General features: G+C 47.2%; 1 protein-coding gene across 1 annotated transcript in view; it reads left to right on the top strand.

The window, feature by feature from the left end:
- Nucleotides 1–1,140: 1,140 nt before the first annotated feature.
- The window catches only part of GFRA2 (GDNF family receptor alpha 2), a 150,406-nt gene continuing 124,365 nt past the window's right edge, over nucleotides 1,141–27,181 (top strand). The window contains exons 1-3 of the mRNA XM_007950792.2: nucleotides 1,141–1,180; nucleotides 6,478–6,792; nucleotides 13,636–13,719. Of these exons, the coding sequence (XP_007948983.1) occupies nucleotides 1,141–1,180; nucleotides 6,478–6,792; nucleotides 13,636–13,719 (439 nt within the window). The remainder of the gene's footprint in view (nucleotides 1,181–6,477; nucleotides 6,793–13,635; nucleotides 13,720–27,181) is intronic.

The following is a 27,181-nucleotide window of genomic DNA, read 5'->3' as shown; positions in this document are numbered from 1 at the left end:
AAGTCCGCCCGCGGGAGTGGCACTGCGGGAGGTACATGGAGTGCGTGGAGATTTCGGTGGGCTTGAGCCAGAGCAGTAGCCGGCTAGCCCAGGAGCCGGCGAAGGCAGTTCAGTCCGGAGAAAGGCAGAGAGCTGAGCTGAGGGAGCTAGCCGCGCAGTTCCCTCGGCCAGCATTCCTCGGCGCCACCGCCACCGCCACGTTGCCGCCGCCGCTGCAGAGTGTCGCTGCTCCACCGCGCTCCCGCGCCCCGCGCAGCCAGCCGCCTGGGAGCCCGAGCGCGGAGCCCCGGGCGGAGAAGAGGGGCGCGGGCGGGCGAGCAGCGGCGAGGGAGCCGAGAAGGGGGAAGGGGGCGGGAGGAGGGAGAAGGGAGGAGGGAGGAGCGGGGCGGGGGGAGAGAGCGAGCGAGCGAGCTAGGGAGAGCTAGAGCAAAAGAGTGAGGGAGAGGAGAGCGAGGGAGAGGAGCGAGAAAGACACACGCAGAGACACCGGGGCACTGGAATTCCATTAGAAAAAAAGTGAGATGAGCAAGGGTTAGCCTGGAGAAGATTTTTTTTTTTTTTTTTTTCCCAATCTTTTCTTCGTCTTGGTACGAAAGAAGCGACTCCTGCCTCTCGTCCTCGAAGCGCCCGTTGGATTGTTTCTTGGCTTTCACACCCATCGGTGGATTTCTTTCATTTTTGCATTTTATTCTGACCCCCCACCCTTGCCTCTTCCTTCAGCCCCGCACTCTCAAATCGCCTCTTCCCCATCTCCCCAGTTACCTCCTGGGAAGCGCAGGGGAATCAGACCCGCGGACACTCGCGCCTTCCAGGACGAACTGAGAGGTCTGACCTCAGGACTGGGCTGTTGGCTTATAAAACATATACATATATATACATATTATACGTACATATTTTATTTTAGTGGGAAAGAGGGGAGGCGTCAAGAGGCAGCCCACCGCCCTCCTTTCACCCCACCCTCTTCAGCCAGAGGCGAGAATCGCTGGACTCAGGATCTTCAACGGGTGGACTAGCTGGGATCTCCGCATTGGATTTTGGGCTGATTATCACTATCTGGCTATTAGTATTGTTGTTGCTATTATTACTAATTTTTAACCCAAGGGAGAAAGAAAAAGGAAGGAACTGTGGAATTTATTTAACATGATCTTGGCAAACGCCTTCTGCCTCTTCTTCTTTTTAGGTGAGTACCTGCGGGCGGCGAGGGCAGCTCTCCCGTCTGAGCCTGGGGGGCAGAGTGGGCTGCGCGTTCCAGCGTCGGCAAGAAGCCGGGAACGCGGGGAGCAAGCGGGTAGCTGGCGGGCGAGGGCGCTGGCGGGAGCCCGATCTCCTCCAGTCGAGGAGAGATCGGCTGGGAGAGCGCGCCCTGGACCGAGCGGCGGACCGTGCCCGATCCAGGCGGTGCTGAACCCTAGCAGAGCCTAGGCTGCGAGGATGCAGGCGGAGTGACGGGAACCTTGCTAGGCTGGCTGCTAACGCAGGGGGATTGGGAAGGAGACTTAAAAAACCCAACCATCCACGCGCACACGCACACACACACTCACTCACTCTTTCACGCACACAATGATAGCACCGATTTCCTGCAACATAATTGGTATAAATTGCGGCAACTTAAGAAAAAAAATTGCAACTCTCAATTTAGAAGAGAGGAGGAGAGAAGCTCAGTGGAGGGAGAGAAAAATCACGTCAGTCTCACCTTTGGCGATCGGCTCCTCGAGTCGATCTTGGTAGGATCATCTTGGTAGAGGACGTGGGTTTCTCCTGGAGCTCCTGGTTGGACATCTGTGGGAGCGCTGGCAGTCATCCGCCAACTGCCAGTCAACCACTGGAAAATGCACCCCTCTTACTGCGCAGACCTCTTTCCCGCAGCTCCACTCCCTAGAACACTTTTCAAGTGTTTTCCCACCCTTTACCCTCCCTGCTTCCCAGACCCGAGCCAGAATGGGAGGTAAGAGTGCAGGGTTGCGAACGGACAATATTCTTTGTCTTCTCTTCTTCTGGCTGGGGAGAGGAGTGAGGAAGGCCAAAGTTTGCTTTCGAAGGTGAACAAGGTGGGGGGTTTGGGAGGAAAACATCTGAACAAAGACCACTGCTCATTTTTTAAACCCCTTCCCCTAAGGGCAGGGAGGAAGGGCTACCTTGTCCTTGAACCAGGGCAGTTTCATTCCCCTTCAGAATTCCCAACCCCTCTCCCTGTTTATGCGTTGTGAAATCTCAGGTACTTGGGAAATCAGAGTCTAGAGAAAGCATTCTTGTGGTGGAGGTGAGGAAAAGAGGATGTTTGCAAGGCTGTGTGCTGACCAGAAGTTCCAGGCTAGGCTGCTGCCGGCACTAGATGCTCCAGAGAGGGAGTGGTGCCACTACTGTGTGTGTGAGTGTCTATGTTGAAGGAGCACATCTGCTCAGTGTAGGTGCTGTTCTAGCCACTGGTGAGCCAGGCTGCCCAACTGGGTTCTGAGTACACCATTTCTCTCCTGCCTCCTACAGGGGGGGCTCGGGGAAGGCCACAGGAGGTAGGCATCCGGTCACAGAAGGCCCCTGGAAATGCCTTCTAATAAAGTGCTCCCCAAATCAAGACAGGACATTCAGATTCAATGTCGGTAGGGCACTGGGACCATTTACTAACTGTTCCCACCTATGGATTGAATTCCCCAGGGGCATGGTCCTGCTCTGGGGTGTGGCCTGAACCATTCAGCCTCTCCAGGACAGACAGATGCAGCTTCTCCACTGGATGGGAGGGGCTAAGGGAGAAAGCCAGGAAGGTGCTCCAGGGCCCACTGTCATCCTAAAATCCTTCTTGGCAACCCTTTGGAAGTGCACTTTCATTCTGAAATTTCATTCTGACTTTCATTTTGAAGGGGGCTATTATAAAACCTGACCTTTTCTCTCCTGTGCTGGTTTGAAAACCCAGCTTTCTTGGGCCAAGAATGGTCAGGGCCAAGAAGAAAAGAAAATTGTATTTCAGGAAAAGCAGCCAGATTACTGGCTGCTGAGTTGCATAGACCCAGGGCAGGCAGGGCTCCTAAGAATGGATGCCTTCTGAAGTGCGCAGAGTGGGGTGAGTAGTGGGGATCCTAGACCTCTCAGCCACCTATTGGGCCTAGACCATGGTTTCCCAGCTGAAAAGAGGCTAAGGAGTTGACTCTGTTCTTCTTCTCGGAAGTGCCACTGGGGTTCATCCTCAGGGTGCATGCCTGTGTGCGTGTGTGTGCATGTGTGGGTATGTGTTATCAGAGATGCCCACTCTGGTGTCTTCTTTGCAGGTAAGGACATAAATATTGTTTACCACCCTGGGGGCTGAGTGGTGAGAGAATGGGGCAAGAGCAGCCTTCCATTTTGACCACAGGCCTTCAGCTTTCCTTTTGTTGAGAAGCATTTTCTTGAAGCCGGGTCTGAGGAGTTAACTGAGTGACCACAGAATATTGAAGGCTCTGGGGTAGTTGAGTAAAGAGGAAAGAAAAGGTTAATGTTAAGGAAATTTCAGTCCCAGGGGCCCTTTCCTGGCAAGGAACCCCTATTTGGGAGTTGACTAGAAATTCCGCTTGGGGAAAAGGCTTCAATGGAGCTTGAGAGGTAAACAGTTTTGGCTTGGGTAAGGGGAAGTGCATTCCCAGGAGCAAGGGCTTTTGATGTACCCCTTCCAAGGACTTGAGGCCATGGTGGAGAGGCCTTCCTTGCCTAGCCATTCTGACCTCCAGTGTTGGTGTACCCCGAGAGAAAATGAGGTGGGGAGAAGTAAATTGAGGACCAACTTCCATTCTAGCTTGCATTCTAGCTCTTTTGGGGACATTTGATGCAGGAGGGTAGTCTTAGTTCCTTGTATTCTCTCAGTCCCCCTGTATCTATAGATGTTTTCCATGTGCTTTTTCTTGATGGCTCTGAGTTGTCTTCTGATCTAGAACTTGGAAACATCACAGAACACCATGTGACCTTTACTTTCTTAGAATTCTTGGTTAAAGTCTCCAGGTTGCAATAATTCCATCCTGTGATTGGGCTTGATTTGTTCTAGAGGTCACAAAGCCAACTGAAAGAGTCAGGAACAGACCTGGTCACATGCCACCAGCTGACAGACTGGGGGAAGCCCTCACTTTTGGCATGGGAACTTAGGAATCTGTGAGATTCTTCCCTTGGGGCTCTAGGCCCCACCTTCAGGGCAGGCAGGGTAAGCATCCTTATGGCCTCAATATGTTGAGGCAAATTTCCTGATCTTTAAGTGTTCTGTGAGTTCTGAGCCTACAGACAGCTGAGGATGAGGATGCTAGGACACCCCTTTTTAGTCCACCTCCAGCCGAGCAGCCTTAGGCTCAGTCAAGGTGGGAAGGGAGAAGTGGACCGGATGTTGAGGGCCAAGTTAATGGAGGGCTCAGGGTTGGGCTGTTCTTCAGGTCCCAGCAGGCTGGCCGGCTGGGTGATGATAGCAGGTGCAAGTAAGGCAGTGTCAGCTCAGCGGCTCCTGAGTGTCCCAGATGCACCGATTTATGTTCAGGAATATAGGAATCTGCTGAAACCAGGAAATAAAGATACTGCCTTGGTTTGTGCAGGAGGACACCTCTCTAGCCAGTGCCTGGGCAGGCATCTACTGCCAGTGTCTGTAAGCCATGCTAATTTTTCCTCTGATCTTGCCTTTAGCTCTTCCTGCTCTGGAGCAGAGGTATGTTGAGTGGGAGAAGGAAATATCTTTTGCTCTGGCCTCTGAGGCTTTTCCTACTCTAGGTACACCCTGCTCCTCTCTTCCTTCTCCTTGTGGTGTAGGCCTCTTGTGTCCCTTGTCCCTTTAGGAGCAGATTCCTTTTCCCTTGGCATCTCTCTCTGGAGTGATAGTCTTGTGTCCTGAGCTCTGCCTCTAGGTGTCGCTGTCTCCCTGCAGTAGCTCCCCTTGAGCAGGGCCTCCTAGGGGGAATGAGTGAGAAGTGGTGGTTCTGGGTAGTGATGGGGTGGGGGCATGTTCTGTGGTATTCTGAGAAGGGGCCTTCTGGCCTCAGGGAATCTTATATTTGAGGGTAGGATGGAATAGAGGAAGCCCTCGGCCTTACAAAAGGCAGACTTAGCTTCTGGGCCTTGGGATGGACTTTGTCCAGGAGCAGAAACTGGAGTTAGGAGCTTGAGAGAGGATGGGGAGACTAGGGAGGAGATGTCTGTATTTGGAGGAAACCATTCTGGAGCTTGGAAAAGATGAAGTGGGCCTTTCCCTGACCTTCACCTCTGTTTCTTCTTCCCCAGCTCCCTCCCTTCTGAAGCATTGAGCCCCTGTGGGTTTGGATACTCTAGGACACTTAGGGAAATGGGGCTCAATCCTTGAAGTAAGGGTCTGAAGGTCTTTCCTTTCTGCAATTGATTTATTATCTGGCTCTTTAGAAAGAAGAATAAAGTGGAAAGACCGGGAAGAGGATTTTAAAATAGGGCAGAAAGCAGAGGAAAAAAAGAAAGAAAAGAAGTGAGGGAGAGAAAGCAGGCCAATTCAAAAGAAAAGGTGATGAAGAAACAGACCTTGAGAGGAAATCAGAAAAGAAACATCAGAGATAGAAAATCATGGAAAAAGGAGGACCATCTAGAGAGGGAGAAGAGGAGACAGCGGGAGTAACTTGAGTTGCTCTCCAGGCTTGCCTAAAGTATTTTCTTTTGGAGGGAGCCTGGGGTAGACCTTGTCCTGTGGAAGGCAAATTTTAGGTCTCCTGACTGGAAGGTGTGGGGGGGCTAGGCCCAGAAAGGGATAGCACCTCCCTTCTGGTCATGCTTCAGACCACAGGGTTCCACCTATATTTTCCTGGTCTAAGAACTCAGAAAAAATAGTCTATAGGTGAGAGGGGATTTTCCCACCTCTTGTGTGCCTTTGGATTGTCATCTCCCTTCTCTGGGCCTTGGTTCCCTTCAGGGCTGGACTCTATTGTCTCTGGGGTCCTAACAGGCTGTGAAAGTTAAATTACTTTTTTCTGGTTTCAAGACCTAACATGGTGTCTCAAATGGGCCTCTGGCTGGAACTGAGGTTTATAGGTGGACTGGGTAGTATTAAGGTGAAATTCACCCCTTTGATCATCCCAGGAAGTCCTGCAGCCCCTGGCTTCTCTGCTGAAGTTGTGGCAGTCTTCTCTGGACTCTTGGCATCTTAGACTTTCTGTGGTCTGCCGTGAAGGCCGAGCCCACAGCCTTGCTGACTTTATTGTGTACTGTACTCCTAGGCCCAGGGCTGGTGCTGAGGAATGATGGCATGGACACTGAAAAAGAAAATAATAGAGCCAGGGGAGAATGACAGCTTGAGGTCTCCTCAAGCGTTTGGGGAAGGATATTGCTGTCTTGGGTTCCTTTAACCACTTTTCCTCTGGTCCAACTGTGTTGGGGAAGGCAACGCTGAATTGACCTTGGTGTGCCTCTTTGTAAAATGGGTGTGAAGTTCTCAGAATGGTCCAAGCCTCCAGGCCTGTATCTTGGGTCCGAGATTGTGGCGGCCCTCATTCATGCTTGTCTTCCCTCCCCACTACCCAGACGAGACCCTCCGCTCTTTGGCCAGCCCTTCCTCCCTGCAGGGCCCTGAGCTCCACGGCTGGCGCCCCCCAGTGGACTGTGTTCGGGCCAATGAGCTGTGTGCAGCTGAATCCAACTGCAGCTCCCGCTATCGCACACTGCGGCAGTGCCTGGCAGGCCGGGACCGCAACACCATGTTGGCCAACAAGGAGTGCCAGGCAGCCCTGGAGGTCCTGCAGGAGAGCCCACTGTACGACTGCCGCTGCAAGCGAGGCATGAAGAAGGAGCTGCAGTGCTTGCAGATCTACTGGAGCATCCACCTGGGGCTGACAGAGGGTAAGCCTGGGTGGGACCTTGGAAGGGGAGGCAGTGGTGATGGTGGTGGCACTGGTGAGGGGACTGAGGTGGGGGGTTATGTGGGCTAGGGGTTCAGAGAGAGGACTTGGTCATGGAATGAACTGGCCAGTTCTCTACCTGCCAGGGGAACCTAGAACCCAGGAGATGTAACCATCTGACCTGGGATGACTGCTGTTGTCAGAGAAGGCCAAGAGAGACAAAGAAGGAGGTAGAGGGATAACAGGAGCGGTAGAGAGGGCAAGGTTGTGGAAAGAGGAGAATGAGGGCTGAAGAAGTGGGGAGATGACCATGGGTTGAGGAAGAGAAAGTAAAGCAAGGATGGTGTGATACAATAGCAGGAGAAGATGAGACAAGAGTAACCAGGCAGATGGAGAAGTGAGAACTGAGACAAGAGGAGGGACAGGCCATGTGTATGCAAAGCCATGGTGCACAGAGGAGGCAAACCCCTGCCCTCTTCATTGCCTGAGAAGCTGATATGGGGGGTGGTTGTTCTGCTTCTGTCCCTCCTGCTCCTGCCTCTCGGCTCCCAGGACACCTGCCCTTTCAGATAGCTTTCTGATTCCATGGCTAGTCTACCTACCTTCTCTAGGCCTTTGTGTGGGCAGTGTCCCACATTCCCTGGTGTACCTGCCTCTACATCTCAAGGCAGAAACCTATAAATCTCTACTCCAATGACTTCCCCATCTCTTCTTTCCCTCCTCAGCTGGGGTGTGGAAGATTTGCACACATTTTAGGAGGATTGGCCACCTAGGTCAGATGCTCACTCATTAACTCAACAAATATTTATTGAGAGTTTACCATCTGTGAAGCATTGTGGGAAGAGTGTAGAACAAACTATGTGCAGCCTCTGCCTTCATGGAACTTATCATCTCTGGGATATAGATAAAGTAAGGGGCTTTGGAACTTATCATCTTGGGGATGCAGATAAGTAAGGGGATTCTGCAATTTGATGGCATGAGTGTTGTGATGGAGAAAGCACAGGGTGCTGTGGTGGCCCATAGAAGGGACACCTATTTTTTTCTTAGGAAATCTCAGAAGCTTTCCTGGAAGAGGTGGCCTCCAAGCTGAGACTGTTGGAGTTACATAGATGAAAAGGTATAGGAAGAATGTGTGAGGTAGAGAAAACAGCATGGGCAAAGGCCTGTATGTGAGAGAGTTGAACCCATTTGCAAAATTGCAAATAACTCAATATGAGTAGAGGGTCGAGTTGGAAGTGGTGATGGAGTGAGGAGAGGCAGGGAAGGGTACAAGATCTGGCAGGAAGCCCTGGAAGATTAAAGCAAGATGATTAGGTCTGATCACATCAGACATGAGTTGATCAGATCTATGCTTCTGAAAAATGTTTATCTAATTACAATGAAGAGGGACTGTTAGAGTGACTGTTTGGAGTCACTGCTGTAATACAGGCCAGGAATGATGGTGGCTGAAATAGGACAGTGGTGGGAAGAGGAGAAGATGGATCTAAGAGCCATTTAGAAGGTAGAATCAACAGGTATTTAATGATGAATGGAAGGTGAGAAGGTAAGGAGGAGAGAGGAGTGAAAGAGGGCATCATGTTTTCTGTCTTCAGCATCTGGTCGGTGACAGTGCCATCCATCCACAAAAAGAAGTCAAGCTTTTGAATAGGGGAGGGCAGGGAAGATGGTGAGTTTATTTTGGGGCATGTGCAGCCAGTTGGACATGCAATTTTGAAGCTCAGATTAGGAATTTGGATTGGAGATAGAGTTTTAGGAGTTGACATCCACCTACAAGTAGCAAGTGGAGTCAAGGAGTGGGTGAGCTCACACAGGGAAGGTGTGGAGAGTGAGAGAGAGGAGGCAGGGGCAGAGCCCTGAGGATCATCTGACATTTAAGTGATGATGGAGGAAGGAGGCTTGCAAGGGTGGCTGAGAAGGCACTGGAGAGAAGGAGGAGGAAAACCAGGAAAATAAGGAATGGGCTCATTTTCAGAAGGAAGGAATGTCAGCAATGTTAAATACTTCAGGCCAACCAGGAGAAGGATTGAAAAGTGTCTTCAATGCTCTTGGGAAGAATTTCTTGGGTGACTGGTAGAAGCAGAAGCCTGGTTGGGGAGACAATGGGAGCCACAGAATTAGGACTGATGAATATGGACAACTCCTTCTAAAATTTTGGTATGAAGAGGAGAAAATAACAATGACTTTTTTTTTTTTTAAAGGTAAGTGTGATTTGAGCAGTGTAAATTCTGAACAAAGGACAGGAGAGATGGAGATGTTAAGGTGGAAAAGAAAGAAGGGTGCTCTGTGGAATGGTGTTCTGGGAGAACAGTGCCCTTGGGGACAGGAGGAAGTAGACCTAGACCTTTAGATTTAGGATTAGCTTTAGATCAGTGAAGGAGCTTTTCCTCCAGGGTGCTGGCAAGGAAGGAGGATAGTGGAATATAGCAGCAGGTATAGAGGCAGGAAAGAGAGGGATTCTTGACCTGAGGCTAAGATGGTTCAAATATGCCTTGAATATAGTAATGACATATGTATGTGATTATTAATAGTATCACCACCATAAATAAAAAGTAATTCCTCATGAATCAGGTGCCACTTCTCCTATTTCTAGTCACCTCCATTCCTAGAAGTGAGCAGAGAGAGAAAAATACTGTCATAAAGCTCATGCACTTTATTCTACATGAGACAAGGAACTCTCTTCACTTAGAGCCTGACTCTGTGTGGTACAAAAAATTAAGCCTCCTGGATCAGTGAGCTTGGTTGTTTTGTTTCTTGTTTTCTTTCTGGCTGCTTTCAGTTTTAACCCAAAGGAGACTGGGCAGCAGGTTGGTGTGGTTTTGCTCCTGACTGTAGAAAGGACAGGAGAGAGGACAGAATTACTAGCTAGTAAAGCCGAATGGGAAGGCTGGGCCTTTTAGCACAAACAGGCCTTCACATCTCAGTGGTTCCCTCTTGCATCATTGCCTTTGATCATGGAGGACCATGATGAGCTGTGCTTGAAGAAATGAGGTGTTCTGACAATCACAATAAGCATAATGCCCTATGCACTTATGCTGTAAATTGCTGTGCAGTTTGCAAGACCTTTTTAATCCTGTAAGGTCCCCAGGTAGTACAAATGGTTTGTGCTTGACTACTAACCTAAAGCTTGGCTGTTCAAACCCAGTCAGTGACTCCATGAAAGAAAATCCTGGGGATTTGCTTCTACAAAGATTACAGCATCTGAAAACACTATGGAGCAGATCTCCTCTGCAACACAAGTGATCACCATGAGTTGGAATTGACTGAACAGCAACGAGTTCTTAGTTGGTTTCAACCCAGTGCCTATGGGATGCCTGGTTGAAGACAATTCATTTCTGGTTCCAAGTGTTGAGATAATTTATTCACTTACTTATTCAAAAAACACCCATTAAGCATCTACTATGAATGTAAAAGTCATAATCCCTATGCTGGCCGTTTATAGGCTGGAAGACCTTTCTTCTAGGCCCACCTATAGAAAAGCAGACCGCTTGCCTTTCTCCTTCCTCAGAAGCCTACCTCTTTCTCGGGGTGGGGGTGGGGAGTGTTCTAAAACCCCCTCTGATTGGGTCTGGGGGTACAGAGATAGTTCTGGCCCAGAGCTGAGCAGGGGGCCCAGAGGCCTTTGGACAGAAAATGCTCCTATAAGTGACAAAGTCTACCTGAGAGTTAATTATTCATAGCCAGGGTTGAGCAGTCTGGGGGATGGGGCTACCTGTACTTCCTCCCTATTCCTTAATCACACTTAATAACCTGGCTTGGGCTTGGGACAGAGGGGAGGGGAAGAGTCACTGAGAAGAGAGATGCTTACGTAGCTTTGGAGTTTTCTGTGATTCTTGGTTTCTCCTTATCCTCTGCTGATGGACAATTCACTGTTGGGCTTTGTTCCACCTTCTCTCTCTACCTAAGGCTAAATCCATAGTTTGAACTCTGAGGTCTTCAGCATGTGACAAGAACTGGTGGGTGACAGTGGAGGAAGGGGAGTGGGCTGTGGCAGGAATGTGGCCTCAGGAGATGTGACTACTGAGCTCCTAGAGGGCTGAACTGCAAAGGTCCTAGAGGTCATTTGGTTCTACCCTCTCATTTGGTGGAGAAGCTGAGGCCCGGGGAGGTGGAATGGCTTGCTCAGGAGCACCCAGCAAGCTGGTGGCCAAACCCAGGCTGGAACCCAGGACTCTGCAACTCCTTACCCAGTCCCCTTTTCACTGTCCTTGGGGAATACCTCATGGCCTTGGACCTGTCTTCCCCCTCTGTCATCACCACCACCATAACCAGCAGTATTTACAGAGTGGTGCCATTGCTGTTGGGATATTGGAGACCAAATTATTTGGTGACACTAAAATTTAAGAACACCTTGGTCCTTTGACATGGAAGAGCATGTCCTACATGTCCTTCTTACGCTATGGCCCTGGAATCTGACATCCTGGATTTGACTTCATCTTGCCTGCTGGGATGCCTGAGTGACCCTGGCCTCAGGATTTCCCACTGGTGAAGCCTGTTGCAGGAAGAGGTGACACATGTTGACTCAAAGAGGATGGACTCTCCAAAATGGCCCTCAAAGATGATGCTTTCCTCAGAGATCCTTTAGTCAATCATACTGGCTTATCTGTCCCCACGTGCATAGACGTGCTAGATGCAGGAGGGGAGGACAAGCCCCCTCTGTGCTCTGGGGGAATCCATCCAGTTGGCAGGAGAATACTTGACCTGTAAGAAGTTAAACAACAATGGTATCTTATTTCACAACAACTTGGTTCCAATAGCACTTTTTTATGTTCAGAGATAGTATTCACAGTGATTAAGAACATGGGCTCTGAGTCACTGCCTGCGTTTAAAGCCTGCCTCTGCCAGTTACCAGCTATGTGACTTTGGGCAAATTCCTTAGTGTCTCTGTGCCTCTGTTCCTTACTAGTAAAATAGGAATAATAGTAGAACCTATCACATAGAGTATTTGAGGATTAAATGAGCTAATGTATCTAAAGAATTTTCAATAGTGTTTTCAATAACACATAGAAAGCAGAACATAACATCATTTTCATTATAAAGTGATTCCTTAAGGGAATACATTTACATAATACAAAATACATTTGGCCTTAATAAGTAGTAATGGTTGGTAACCCTACCACAATAAGTTTCTCCAGAGAGTATAAGTGCCAATGGTGGAGTGGGGTACACTGAGATTGTATAGCCTGTGGTGGCCCTGAAGTCCCTAAGGAGAAGGTGGAATTGGAGAAAGGCCTTAAAGAGTGAGTAGCGTTTGAGTTAGGTCAATTGGCAAATGCCAGTTGGGCAGCTGCTGTGCTGGGGATTGTGGATTCTCCTATGAGGTAAAATGAAGATTGGAAGCCATTTCTGCAAGAGGGAAAGCACTTCCTCCTTGTACTCTGTGGCTCTCCTTTTCTGGGAGACTGCCAGGTATAGAAGGAACTCTGGTGGCTTAGTGGTTAAAGCACTGGGCTGCTAACCAAAAAGTTGGCAGTTCGAACCTACCAGCTGCTCTGTGGGAGAAGATGAGGGAGTCTGCTTCTGTAAAGATTTATAGCCTTGGAAACCCTATGGGGCAGTTTTACTCTGTCCTGTAGGTTGCTATGAGTCAGAATAGACTTGATGAAAATGGGTTGGGGTATAGCAGATAGACTTCTTGTTCTGTGAACCAGCAAAAGGCTAGTTGCATCTCAAGTCCCAGCCTCTGGGTGACCCCATGGCCCTGGCTGAAGGAGCCTCTTACAGGAGGTTCCAAAGCTGCTCTTCTGGAGGGGGCAGATGGTTCTTCCTGCAGGTGGTTCCCAAGAAGTTCCTGTCCATGGGTTCTGGATTCTGGGTGAATGGAAGATCAGTGTGTGAGGCTGTGGGTCATTACCTGTCTCTTCCAACCCCTCAACATACATGCACAGTCTGAGTGATTATCCATTGATTTTTCCTCATGGTATTGTCTCAAGAGGATATTTCCTTTTCTGCTGAGGCCTTGGCAGAGAGGGCAGGATTACCAATGAGGGGTGGTGGAGGACTCCAGGGCAGCCTTTGTGCTATTTGTCTCTTGTCATTCACTTGCTTTTTCTGTTCCTGAGCCTCTGATACACTCCCAAGTCATGAAGAGAAGGTCTGATAAGCTGCAGGCAGGAGGGGAGGACAGATAAGGTGTACGGTAGGAGGGGTCAGGCAGACAGGAGGTAGAGAGAAGGCCTCCTAGTCAGCAGGCCTAAAGCCTCTCTGGCTAGATTCTGCTGGTGACATAACTGGAAGCAAAGAGGAAATATTCCTTCCCTTAAGTGGCCTGAGCAAAGAAAGTGTAGTGTGCTAGTAAAGAATACTTGTGTGAGGGTCAGTAGGTTGAAAATCTAGCTCAAGCTCCTTGCTGAATAGGTGTGTGACCTCGGGCAGGTTGCATCACTTCTTTGGGCCACCTCAGTGCCCTGCCCTATAAAATGAGAAGGTTATCCTGAATGATCTCGGAGGGCTCTTCCATCTTTAAAGCCTATGAGTTATACCTGGCCTTCTACAGGGCATCATTCTACAGGGCAACTCTTCTGTGCCTTCTTTCCAGAGCATTAGGAAATCTTAGAAGAGGGCTGGTCATTCAGGAAGTCATGAGAGACAAGTATAGTTCTGACCTGCTCTGGGGGAGGTCTACCATATTTGGAGAGAAAAAACCTTCCCATATGAAATGTTAGTCATTTCACTCATAACTTGCTCTTGTATGGAATTTTTCACTTTGGGAAGGGCTTCCCTATCTACCATCTATTTCCACAGCACAAGCCCCAGTAGTGGAACTTTCCTCAGACGGTTTTGCTACATGCCCCAGGAGTGCTGTGGACAGGAGAAGCCTGTGTCTAATGCTGGTTCTCTCTTCCAGGTGAGGAGTTTTACGAAGCCTCACCCTATGAGCCAGTTACCTCCCGCCTCTCAGACATCTTCAGGCTTGCTTCAATCTTCTCAGGTAAGTGGGCTGTGGTGTGACTTCACTTATCAGCCTTGAGCACCCATGGTCTCCTCTCTTCTCTGTGGTAGATAGAGCTCTGGGCTTGAACTTGAGTGTCCTGGACTTCATTTGGCTCTGCTCTCACCACAAGCCCTTACATATTTCCTAGCCTCACCTGTGAAATAGGACCAAACACCTACCTCCCTTGGTTGTTGTATGGAGTAAAGCATTTATGGAAATTTCTTAGCATGTAGTCTGTCATATAGGATGTTCTTGAAGCCTGATGTCATTCTCCTATTTTGTTACCAATCTTGCCCTGTTGGTTCCTTCTCTCCAGTTTCCTGACTCTTCTGCTTTGGACCTCTTCTACTTTGGTCCAGTTGCTTAACTTCTCTGTATCTCAGTTTCCTTGGTTATGAAATGGGAGAGAATAATACATCATTGGATTGCTGTGAGGGTGAAATGAGTTAGTGTATTTCAAAGGGCTCAGCATGCTGCTGGGCACATCTAGGCATTCAGTAACCGTTAGCTGTGGTTGTCACTATTTGTATTACCACTATTCATTCTGCTCTGGGTTTTCCCTTACCATGGCCCCGTTATAGCCCTCTCCCTCTCTTAAAGGTTCTGCTTCTGGAACCACCCTGAGGGAGAGCTCCAAAAAAGCGTCTCGGATCCCCAGGCCACTCCCCCCTCCTGGCCTGCTCTGGGAAGAGAGAGGGAGAAATATTGAGCTCTAGTTTTGCTTGCCACGGTCCTTGGATAAGGAATGAATGAGCTTTTTGGTTCTTCCTTCTTGATGTTGTTCCCTCTGGCTGTTGGTAGACCCGTGGGGTAAGGACACATGTGAAAATTGTTCACTACAGATTAGCAAATAAGTATAAGTAAGCCCACACTTACCTTGTTTACTGGGTACTCCATCTCTGTCAGGGATTGTAAATTTGATTCTGTAGGAAGGTGCTTTGGAGTTAGCAGAGAGACAGATGTCAGCTATACCTGGAAGCAGAATCTTTGATGTGGTGAAAAAGTGTGAAATTGTTCACTACAGATTAGTAAGTAAGCACAAATAAGCCCACACTTTCCTTGCTTATTGGGTAATCTGACACCGGGCTTCGCACAGTCTGTGGGAGTGGAGATGATGTCTTCTTGAAGTTACCATTGGTGCTCAATGAGTGGCCAGAGTGGTGCTTGTTCTCCAGAATTTGTGAGTATAGGGTGCCAGGTTGTAGGTTTACAGGGAGTTTTATGGTAGTCTTGAAGCCTTCTGAAGTTTCTGTTATTCTAATACAGTGTTTCTCAACAGAAGTGCTATTGATATCTTGGGTTGAGTAATTCTTTGTCATGTGAGGCTCTCTTTAGCAGCATCTCTGGCCTCTACCCACTAGAGACCAGTAGCGTTTCCCATCCACTTGTGACAACCAAAATGTTTTCAGATATTGCCAAGTGTCTCTGGGAGACAAAATCATTGCTGGTTGAGAACCACTGCTCTAAACTGTAAAATCAAGGACCCTGCAGTGAGACCCTAGTCCTTTCAAATGAAGAATTCTCCCAGGCAATTTCTCAACTTTTTTTTTTTTTCATTATCATACACCCATAAGGAGAAAAGGAGCTCTGGTGGCGTAGTTTCTAAGGGATTTGACTGTTAACCAGAAGGCTGGTTGTTCAAACCTACCACCACTCCTTGGAAGGATGATTGGGGAATCTACTTCTGTGGAGACACCACCTCAGAAACTCAAGGAGGGGTTGCTATGAGTTGAATCAACTCGATGTCTGTTCTGGTTTCCTACTGCCACTCTGACAAGAATATACCACAAATAGGATGCTTGAACAAACAAGAGTTTATTCTCTTACAGTTTGGAGGCTTTAAGTCTGAGTGCAAAGTGCCATGCTCTAGGGGCAGGGTGAAAGCCCCTCAACCTTGGGCTTCAGCTCTGTCTCCTGCTCCTGGCACACTGAAGCTAGAGGCTTTTCTTCACTCAGACAGCTGCTGGCTGCTGAGACTGACAAGCCCAAGGTTGACAAATAAAAAGGCACAGTCTCGATGTTACCAAACCACATGGCAGGCCATTAATTCAAGTCCATTGAGAGTCCCATAGTCAGCAGAACATGGCAGGCTGTTGAACAAGATGACTTGGCTACATACAGGGTTCAAGTGTGCCATAAACTAGAGACCATTCCCCAAGGCTTCTCCTTATGTACAGGAAGCAGACCACATCCCACTCAGCTGCTCATGGTAGATTCCACCATGGAGTTGGTTACCAGTCTCATCATGGGGAATACTCCATCCAGCTGCCCAGTCTCTCAACCAGGCCCAGCCAAGTTGACACACAGACTTAATCACCACAATGGCAGTGAGGTTGCTGTTTTTTTTTTTTTTTAATAAGGAGAAAAATTAATTTTCATTAATGAGAGAAATGAAATTCTAAGGGACAAAATTTTGCAGGCAGGGTTGAGTTTTGGAAGGCCACATACCATTTTAATGTCCTTTTTTTTTTTTTTTTTGCCTACCCAAGAACCAATTTCTTGAAGGAGAGCCTCTGATCCCCAGGCCACTCCCCACTCCTGACCTGCTCTGGGAAATGAGAAGGAGCAATGCTGAACTCTAGTTTTGCTTGCCACAGTCCTTGTACAGGAATAAATGAGTTTTTGGTTCTTCCTTCTTGGCTTTGTTTCTTCTGGCTATTGGGAGACCAGTGGACTGAGGGCAGCCTGCTCCTGGTCAGCAACTGGGGAGGGGCTTTGCCACAGGTAGATTATCCAACAAGGAAGGTAAGCATTGGCTTACTTGTGCTTACTTACTCTACTCTGTAGTGAATAGTTTTCACATGTGACACCTCTAATGGTTGAGGATACACACTCTAAAGGATTGAGGTGTGGGCAATATATATGTCCCTGGTGGGAGAAATCTTGGGCTCACTGGCAGAAGGTGGCCATCAGGACATACCTTCAGGTCCTGGGGGTGGTTAGGGGAATGTGGGAGTGAATGGAATGTTGAACAGCCTGCCCTGGGCTCTTACCATCATAACTCCCCAGTAAGATAACAGAAGAGGCAGTGGGCTCAGAGCAGGCTCCCATCTTGGTTCTGCCTGCAGATACTATACTATGGTCAACTTTTGCCCATCTGACAAGGCTGGAGAAGACGATGGGCTAGGTATGGTCCTGCTTAGAGCAGATACTCCAATTCTCAGATTTCCTGATTAGTTTTGAACAGAAATCCACCATGTTTCACTCCTTTTGATGCCATGTTGTGGGGCTGAGATGCAGGTTAAGGACGTCATTGGCATGTGGATGCTGTGGTGGGGATGCCCTGGTGACCCCAAATATACCTGTTTCCACTCTACTGTAGCTTAGATATTATCTAATTAGTACTCTATAGGGTACTAATGCATGGGCAGGTGCCACTGGGGTTACTTCCAATAAATAAATAATTTTTTCCTGGCTCTCTGACTGTTGCAGATCGAGGCCTTCACCTTAGTTTAGGCCCCTGCTGCTTCCTGGAGTCACATTTAAGTATCTTGCTAGCAGAAAATCTTTACTTAATGGACTTGACACTCTGTGGGACAAGAATGTTGACAAGACAAATGAGGAAATTACTAGGTCTGTAGCTCACTGAACAGCTCTGTTACCTGCTGCCCAGAGATAACTGGGCCTCACACAGCCTTCAATCCTTGTGCTCCAAGGACCTCTCACCGCTGTGAGAGGCTTTGGGGTCTGTGTCAATTCCCTCTTTGTAGGCCCTGATGACTCTGCTCCACAGAGTTGGATGAATGAATGGTTCTGTATGGGGAAACTGGGGTGCATAGCTGACCCCATCACCAAGAAACCAAGCAAGTCATGGTGGGGGGAGTAGCAGAAAGAAGGATAGAACCAGGGAGACCAGGGTTCACAAGCAGACTCTGCCACAGATCAGCCATGGAACTTTGGGTAAGTCACTTCCCTGTACTAGCCAGTGCATCCCAACTTTTTTTCTTATCAGAAAATTATAATATTGTGTAGCATACTAGGGTGGACAGAGGAAGTGCTTAACCACCTTGAAGCTCAGTCCAATGCAGACTCCCTGTCTGACTGGCCTGTGGGCGAAGGGATCAATATCTGGGGACACATTGAATCCACCTGTGGCACACTGGTTGGGAAGTCCTGGTCTTGGTGATCCAAGATCCTGCTTTGATAGTATAGGATTTTTAGACTGATAAGGCTATAGTCCTATAAGATTATATGAAATCGGGTCAGAAGCCCCTCCACTTCTACACATCATACTTGGCTATGTGCTGCCTCTTCTACTGTCTTTGGGTGGAAAAGCTATGGTTATGGAGCAAGGGCTTTTGGTGGCCCTCCTCTTGGCCTGCACTATCCACAGAGTGTGACTTTAGGAACCTGAAAGAGAAGGATGGTGTTTAATTTTGGGGGCTCAGTTGCTACTATCAGTTTTCCATCTTATATCTGAGAATTTGGGACCCTATTGTAGGGGCCTCCTGGAATATATGTGCTCTTTATCTCTTGTCTTTTCTCTTTGTTGAGGTTCTTGGAAAGTCGCACTAGGATTATGTTGGTAAAGAAAGCTGCTGAAAGCTGCCAGGATTCCTCTAAAACCCTGTGACAGCTGGAGGCCTTGGGAGGAGGGTAGATCCTCCTCTTGTTTCTGTCTGGTCCCACCTGACAGGCCCTGGGTTTAGTTATTGTGTCTGGGATTCCTGTGTCCAAGGCCTGAAGGAGAGCAGTTTGGCTCTGCCTTTAGCTCAGGGACAGTGATGCTGGAGGCATCCAGATGTCCTGCCCCAGCCTTAGAGATGAGAAAGAGCTATTTCATGGAGAAGAACTGATATAATGTCCTGTTTGTAGCATGGTGGAAGCCTGGTACACTGGAAGGCCTTAAGCCAGATAGTCCTGGGTTGGAATCCTGGCTCTGCCATTTAGGGTATGTAGGTATATGAAACCTGGGCATTATTGTGACCTTTTACAGTTGTAGTGCTTGTATTTGTAGAATGCAGATGTGATACCTATATATAGGGTTGATAAAGAGGATTCAAAGAGCTCTGGCAGTGCAGTCATTAAAACATTTGGCTGCTAATCAAAAGATTGGTGGTTTGAATACGCTAGACTCTCCATGGGTGAAAGATGAGGCAGTCTACTTCCATAAAGGTTTACAGTCTTGGAAACCCTATAGGCCAGTTCTACTTTATAGGGTCACTATGGTTGGAATCAACTCGATGGCAGCGGGTTTAGTTTTTGGAAAGAGGGTTCAATGAGAATGAATGTATGCATAGTGCCTGCTATGTGGCAGGTCTGTACTTTGGCTTTACACAGTCAGTCATTCTCTCCCCTCAGCAGAAGTAGGATGTTTTGTAGAGAGGATGCAGGGGTTGGAGGAACTAAAGTTGAAAGTCCCTCCCATTCCCAGACTTCCATGAACCTGAGAGTATTGAGGATTGGAACAAAGCAGAGAAAAGAGAGAAAAGATTCTTAGGGCAAGAAAGAGATCTTTCAGGCAGAGGATCCTGAGAGAAAGGTGATGTGGAGACAGCAGGGGTGTGCACCTGACTGGAGAGCAGGGAAGAGGAGGTGCTCCTGCACAGCAGGAGAGGCTGGGGAGATCAAAGGGAGGATGAAAGGGACTGGGCGGGCCAGGCAGCACTTACCTCACAGCAACAGGAGCCCTTATCTAAGTGACAGGGAGAAGCCACAGGCAGATGGCTTCTGTTGTCAGTAGGCCCTGCCTCTGCATTCTTGGTGCAGGGTAGGGTGGCCTCCAGGGTCTCTGGCATTCCATACAGGCTTTGCCAGAGGCATCAGCACAGGGAATATTTATGAAAACTCATTTTTTTTTTTTTTCTGTAGGTGGAAGGAAACTTAGAAATCTAGACTCACTCCCTTTATCTGGCAGAAAAGGAAACTGAGACCTACAAAGATAGATCAGGATTCATGTCCTGGTTCCACCACTGCCCAGTGTGGACCTTAAGCAAGAGACTCACCTCTAAGCTCCAGTTTCCTCTTGCATAATATGGGCCTTATAGAAACTCCTACCTTCTAGTTTTTTTTTTAAAGAAGAAATGAGATAATGTGGGTAAGTGCTTAGCCCAGTGCCTGGCAAATTGCACTAAAATATGTTCAGAAAAACCCCCAAACTCACTACTGTTGAGTTAGGTCCGTCTATAGTGACCCCTCCTTGGGTTTCCAAGGCAGTATCACTACGGAACAGGATTCCCGCCCCCCCCCTTCCTTCCAAGGAGTGGCTGGTGGATTTGAACCCGCAGCCTTTTGGTTAGCAGTTAAATGTTAGCAATTTAAAAGTTATTAAGTGATGTCTCCAAGAACAAATGACCAGTTGTGGCAGAGCCAGCCTAGAACCTGGCATTCAGGAAATGGCTGGATGCTCTTTTGATGGTGTGAGTCTGCTTGATGGCAGAGTGTTAGGTGACTGATTTTCAGATGGCAGTGGGACCCCAGGCCTTATCAAGAGTACTGGGCAGTGACGGTTTTAATGTATTATCATATGACTGGGTGGAAATACACGGAGGCTGGTGAGGAAGTATGGGCTCACTGGCTTTTCATGTATTTGGGAAGTGCTTATAGGTAGAAGTGATGGGCACTGTTTGCTTTGGTTGACCAGCGCACTTCTAGGGTGGGACATCTGCCTGGGTGGAGCCAGGAGAGAGCCAGGGATGCTCTTGTTGGATGTTCCAGTGGTCTCCATTTTTGAGAGTTCTAAAGAATAGGGAACCAAATGCTATCCCTGCCAAGAAGCCTTTTGGATGGCCTCAGGAGATGAATCCCTTTCCCTTGATGTCATGGCACTTGGTCATTTATCATGGTGCTTACTCTTACCTGTGGGCTGTGTGCATGATCATAAGTATTGTTTTTTCACTGTGTAATGTGTCTACTCTTCTCTGTACTCTTCCTGGGTGCCTAATACATATCCATAAGAGATCTTGGAATAATGGATGGAAAATGGACTTTGAAACATAATTTTGAATCCTAGCATTGTTATTACCAGCTATGTCACCTCAGCATGGGCCAGTTGACCCCTTTGAACTTTATTTTCCTCATCTGTACAATGAAACTGTTCAGCCTGCCCTGCAAAGCCATTGTAAGATGGGCAGTGACATGCACAGTGCCTCATATGGGGCTGGTGCTCAGGAGCACACTACGTGGTAGAGATAGGTAGCACTGTCTGGGAACTGGAAGGAGCCAATGGTTCAGTGTAGAGATATTAGAACCACACAAGGAAAGATAGCTAAGATATGGAAAAAATTGTGAGGTGTCACTTGTGCGCTACATCTTAAGAGCACCTGAGGTTCAGGGAAGGGGTAGTTCCTAGGCTGGGGTGCTCAGTAAATGCTTAATGAAAGAGGTGGGTTTGGAGCTGGACCTTGGAGGAACATTGTTCTGTTCAATAAACATTGAGTTCTTAATGTTTTCCAGACACAGTGTAAGACAGCGGTGCATTAAAATGAAGCAGACTCATGTCTTCACTGTCTTGTCAGGGAGACAGACTTAGAAACCCACTAGACAGTGCATTGTTACTGGAGGCATATACTAAATCCTGCTACAACAGTAAAAGGGGAGATAACAACTGGTGTTGCCCGGGGACATCAGGGAAGCCTTGGAAGAGGAGATAGTGGGATCTGAGACAGCATTCTTGGCACACTCATGGCTCAGAGGCCTGGCTGAGGTTGGGGTGATGAAGGAACCACAAGCAGCTCTGTAGCTAGAGCTCAGAGCCTGTGGGTTCAAAGGATAGTGAACAGAGACCCTTGTGGCAGATGGGAGAGTGACTTCTCTGAAGTCTTCCCTCTGGGCTGGGCCTTTGGGCATTCCAGCCCTGGACTTTCTGTGATGGACACCCAACTGACTGCCAGTTTAGGAGGGCCTGGCTCCCTAGGGAAGGCCTGAGATGCTACGAGAGGGAGAGAAGCTCTGGGCTCCAGAGTCAGTCAGTCCCTCCATGAAAATCACCTCAGGGCCTCTTCTGGGGGTTGGGAGTAGAGATTGGGCCTGGCTTAGCCCTGGCCTCATCCTTTGGCTTCTGTTGGATGCCAAGGGAAGTTCTGTTCTTTTCCTGGGCTTGCTCCCTAGTACACCCCTTGCTCTGTCAAGGAGACCCTCTATGCCTGGGCTGTTGAACAATAGAATGGAGGGCTTTAATGTTTCAGGGATTCAGTCTGGTGCCTCTGAGAGATCTCTTTCTGAGGCAGCCTCTGTGATGAGGTGGGGAAGGAGGGGGCTGAAGGTGGAGGGCAGGGGGAGAATTGAAGGAACAGGCAGTTTTGCTCCCTGCCCCCCTTCATGGTGGCTTAGGCGATAAACTGCTTATCCTCAGGTTGTCTCCCTGAGCCGAATGCAGAAGCATGTTATTTAAATTTCAAAATCATATTCTTCTTCTAACAGCTGTCAGAGACTCTGAGTGTCAATAAAAATTGGGCTTTAGCTGCAGCTCTGCCACCTCTTACACCTCCTCTTTTAGGGACAGTTCATCAATGGCCCAAGAGAGGGTATGGGTATGGAATAGGGAAGGAAAGAAGGGGAGTTTTGGGGTGGATGGGTTAGAGCACCAAATGACTGTCACATGCTAATCGGCAGTTAGGACCAACTTGGGGGAACCAGCTTTCCCATCAAGGATGCCAAGGCATATGGAGAGAAACTGGAGAAATTTACATTTCTCCTCTTCTGATTTTATTTTGTTTTCTCTCCCATCAATGTCAGTGACCTCTGGCTCCTGTTAGCAGGATTTGTTCACACTAACATGTGAGCAGGGTGTTAGTGACTTCATGTTTTGTTGTCTCTGTGTTCAAGGAAGATTTGCTATGAAAAAAAAGAAAAAGAACCAAATGAGAGTGAGAGAATCAAATTTAACTCTAAGAAAAGCTTTTTAATGGTAGAATTTCAGGTGCTATAGTTAGGAGATTTATTTATTTTGTAAGGGTATTTTTTGGTACCCTGCAAATAAACATCTAGCATGTTACCAACTTCCTTCTCCTTCTGTATATAAGACAGGTTTTGCCAGCAGCTGGGATGTGGGGTGTTCTTGGCTAGATTCTTCCTGATCTTCATTAGCTCCTATGATTCTCTTTCAAGATTCTTTCCTGCCTGAGCATGTTCCAGGTTTAACCATCAACTGTACTCCCTCTGGTTTATCCTGATATAAAACTGGAGTTGAGTAACTGGACTGGAAATTTTCTTCTACCCATATCTTGCAACTTATTCCTTTAATCCCATGGGAATGTACAGAAAGGAAAATGGTCTGTTAGAGGGTTAGTATGTGTGAGGATGAGTGTATGTATATGAGTAGATGTGTAGGTGGCAGGTATAAGTTTGCATGGTACATGTAGTATGTGCGTGTGCTGTGAGGGAGCAGTGGTTGTGTGTAGGGGGTGGTGTGTGTGTGGGCATGGTTATGACTTTTGGGCAGTGACATCCAGTCTACAAGAGGATAGTGGGAAAGTAGAGATGGGAGATGTGGCTCTTCCCTGTCTCAGAACAGAATCTCAGCTATCACCACTCAGGGGAACCACCCCTACCTCAGCTGACTTTTCTTATCTCTTAGGGAAGCTCTGGGGGTAGTGGTACAGGAATGAATACAGATGGGCCACTAGAAGATGAGAAGACCATCTTTGCCCGATAAACAAAAATTGTGTTTTTTCCAGTTGAGTTGACCTTTGCGTGTACTGAAGTTTCCTGTAGTCTGGAGGTTATTTGTTTGAACTCTAGACACTTAGGTGTCCTCTCTCAGAAGAAGTCTTTGAGAGTACATGTGAACTCATCCCCAAATATTCACTGTGTACCTCTGCGTGCCCTACCCTGTTCTAGGTGCTGAGGCTCAACCAATGAACAAGACAGAGGAATTTGCTGCTTTTATGAAGCTTATGTTCTATTAGCCAGAGACAGAATGAAAACAGAAAACAAGTTGACAAACAAATTAACATGAAAAATGTTAGATACTGATGAATGCTAAGCAGAGAAACTATGGTTATACAAAGGTGACTGGTGACTTTCAATTGGGAATATCTCTGGAAGAGATGATGTTTAGCTAAAATATGAATCACAAGAAGGACCCAGCCATGTGAGGATTAGAGGTATGACAAAGGAACGGTGGGGAAAGGCCCCAGGCGGGGACACACATAGTGGAGGGAGAAAGCTAAGGGAGGTCATTGTGGCTGGAACTTAGGGACTGAGATGGAAGGAGTGTTATGGAAAGATGGGCACAGAGGCAGCAGAGGCCAGATCACTGAGACACTGTAGGCCAAGTTAAGGAGTTTGGGTTTTATTTTACAAGTGGTGAGAAACCTTTGGAAGATTTTACAGTTGAGTAGCACAGTATGACTTATACTTTTATAAAGACTACTATTGCACTGTGTGGAGGATGGATCATGGTGAGAGGAGGAGTACAGATAAAAGTGGGAGCAGGGATACCAGTTAGGATGCTGTTGTAGTCCAGGTGAGAGATGAGAGGATGACACATGGAAGGAATGGACGGATTTGGGATATATTTTGGAGATAAATTTGAGAGGATATTTGGAGGTGGAGTTGGAGACTGGTGTTAAAGATAACTGATATTTGGTGCATGAACAACAACAATGCCATTTAGTAGGATGGAGAAAATGAGGGAAGGAACAGGTTCAAGAGGGTCAGAAATCAAGAGGTCTGTTTTGGCCATGTTGGGTTTGAGATTCCAATTAGAACTCAACCTGGAAATGCCAAGTAGACAGAAATAAACCTAGAGTTTTGGGGAGAGGTCAAGGATATATGGATTGAGAGTCACCAGCATACAGATGATATTTAGAGTCATGGAACTGAACAAGTTACCCTAGGGAGAATATATAGACAAAGAAGAGATGAAGTCTGGGGCTGTCCAAGCAGAGGAGGAAAACTAGCAAAGAACACTGAGAACTAGGACCAGAGAGGTAGGGAAAAACCAAGTGAAGAATGTCAGGGAAGCCAAGGGCAGAATGCTTTCAAGAAGAGGAAGTGGTTAGCTGTGTCAAATGCAGCTGAAAGGGCAAGTAAGATAAGTTTAGAAAAGTGACTGTTGGATTTTGCATCATGGAGATCGTTAATGAAGAGTATCTTTAGTGGAGTATCTTTGGAGTGATGGGATTGGAAGTTAATTTGGTAAGGCTCAGAGAGAGAATGTGAGGTGAGATGGTGAAAGCAGCAACCAGAGTTGTTTTTTTTCCCCCTAGTTTGTCTATAAAGGGAACAGTGAAATAGGGTGGTAGCTGGAGGAGGATGTGGAGGTCAGAGGGAAATTTATTTTCTGTTTTGATGTAGGCAATAATGGGGAATGCTTGTATGCTGTTGGAAATTCATTAGAGAGGGAGAAACTTAAGCTTTGGAAGGGAGAAGGGGTAATTGCAGGAGTGATGTCCTTGAGCAGATGAGAAGGAATGAGTCCAGGGCACATGTTGCAGGGTGGCCTCTGAGAGGGGCAGGGATTTTTCCTACCCTAGTAACAGAGAGAAGGCAGAGCTGAGTGTATGGATGAGGTTGGTCAGTCACTGCCTTGGTGGGAAGATGAGTATCTGTGTAAATTTTCTAGTTTCTCCTGAAGTGTGAGGCAAAGTATTCAACTTAGAACAAGAGGTGAGGAGAAAGAGGCAGAAGAAGGTATGGAGTGGTTATTTTAAAATGGCATTTGAGACTTGAGTTCAGAATTTAAAGTGAAGTAAGTCAGCCTGGTTGTGTTTTTCTTTGTGGCATTCAGCTGTTCAGGTGCAGACCCAAGATTGGAGGTAGTTTGATTTAACCAACACTGTTAGTTGGTGAGTATGGTAAAGGAAGACAGGACTGAGCAATTAAGGGTATTTGCTTGAGAGAGATGGTAACAGGCCAGGCAGTCTATGCTTGGGTAAAGAAGTCCTGAGGACATGGGAGTGGGGAAGATGATTCAGAAGGAGTAAGTGATTAGGTTAATGGATTAGAGGTCTAGGTGAGGTTGAGGGACTGCTAGAGTGGGAATACCAGAGAGAGAGCTAAAAAGTGAGGCAATGGTGGTCAGAGCTTGGGATGTTTGACATCAACATTCCACCCTATTTCACTGTTCCCTTTGTAGAAAAACTAGAAAAAACCACATCTCTGGTTGCTGCTTTCACCATCTCACCTCACTTTCTCTCTCTGAGCCTTACCGTGATCACGGCAGTAGGGAGCTTGTTGCATTGTTGTTAGGTGCCATCTAGTCATCTCTGACTCATACTGACCTTATGTACAACAGAACAAAACACTGCATGGTCCTGTGCCAGCCTCACAATCCTTGCTATAACTGAGCCCATCATTGCAGTCACTGTGTCAATCCATCTCCTTGAGGGTCTTCACCTTTTCCACTAATTTCCACTTTACTAAGCCTGATATCCTTCCCCAGGGAGTGGTCCCTTCTGACAATGTGACCAAAGTAGGTGAGAAAAAGTCTGGCCATTCTTGCTTCCAAGGAGTATTCCAGCTGCACTTTTTCCAGGACAGATTTGTTAGTTCTTTTATCAGTCCATGGTACTTTCAGCATTCTTCACAAACACCACAACTCAAAAGCATCAAGTCTTCTTCAGTCTTCCTTATTCATTGCCCAGCTCTCACATACATATGAAGTGATTGAAAATACCATGGCTTGGGTTAGGTGACCTTAGTCCTCAAGGAGACATCTTTGCTGTTCATCACTTGAAAGAGGTCGTTTGCAGCAGATTTGCCCAATGCAATATGTCATCTGATGTCTTGACTGCTGCTTCCCTTGGCGTTGATTGTAGAACCAAGTAATATGAAGTCTTTGACAACTTCAATCTTTTCTCCATTTATTGTGATGCTGCTTATTGGTCCAGTTATGAGAATTTTTGTTTTCTTTATATGGAGATGTAATCCATACTGCAGACTGTAGTCTTTAATCTTCACTAGTAAATGCTTCAAGTCACCCTCACTTTCAGCAAGTAAAGTTGTGTTGTTTGCATGTTGCAGGTTGTTAATGAGTCTTCCTCCAATCCTGATGCCATGTTGTTCTTCATGTAGTCCACTTTCTCAGATTATTTGCTCATCACACAGATTGAATAAGTATGATGAAAGGATACAACCCTGAAACAATCCCTTCCTGATTTTAAACCATGAAATATTCCCTTGTTCTGTTAGAATGACAGCCTCTTGGTCTATGTACAGGTTCCTCATGAATACAATTAAGTGTTCTGGAATTCCCATTCTTCTCAATGTTATCCATCATTTGTTATGATCCACACAGTAGAATGCCTTTGCACAGTCAATAAAACATAAGTAAACATCTTTCTGATATTCTTTGCTTTCAGCCAAGATCCATCGGATATCAGCAATGATATCCCTCATTCCACATCCTCTTCTGAATCCTGCTTGCATTTCTGGAAGTTCTCTGTCAATATACTGCTGCAATTGTTTTTGAATTATCTTCAGTAAGATTTTACTTGTGTGTGATATTAATGATATTGTTCAATAATTTCCACATTCTGTGGGATCACCTTTCTTTGGAATGGGTACAAATATG

The sequence above is a fragment of the Orycteropus afer genome, unplaced genomic scaffold, assembly GCF_000298275.1.
Source record: "Orycteropus afer afer isolate SDZICR_OR568_19922 unplaced genomic scaffold, OryAfe1.0 scaffold00289, whole genome shotgun sequence".
Taxonomy (NCBI): Eukaryota; Metazoa; Chordata; class Mammalia; order Tubulidentata; family Orycteropodidae; genus Orycteropus; species Orycteropus afer.
The sequence above is the reverse complement of the archived record's forward strand: the minus strand, read 5'-3'. Positions and strand labels throughout refer to the sequence as shown.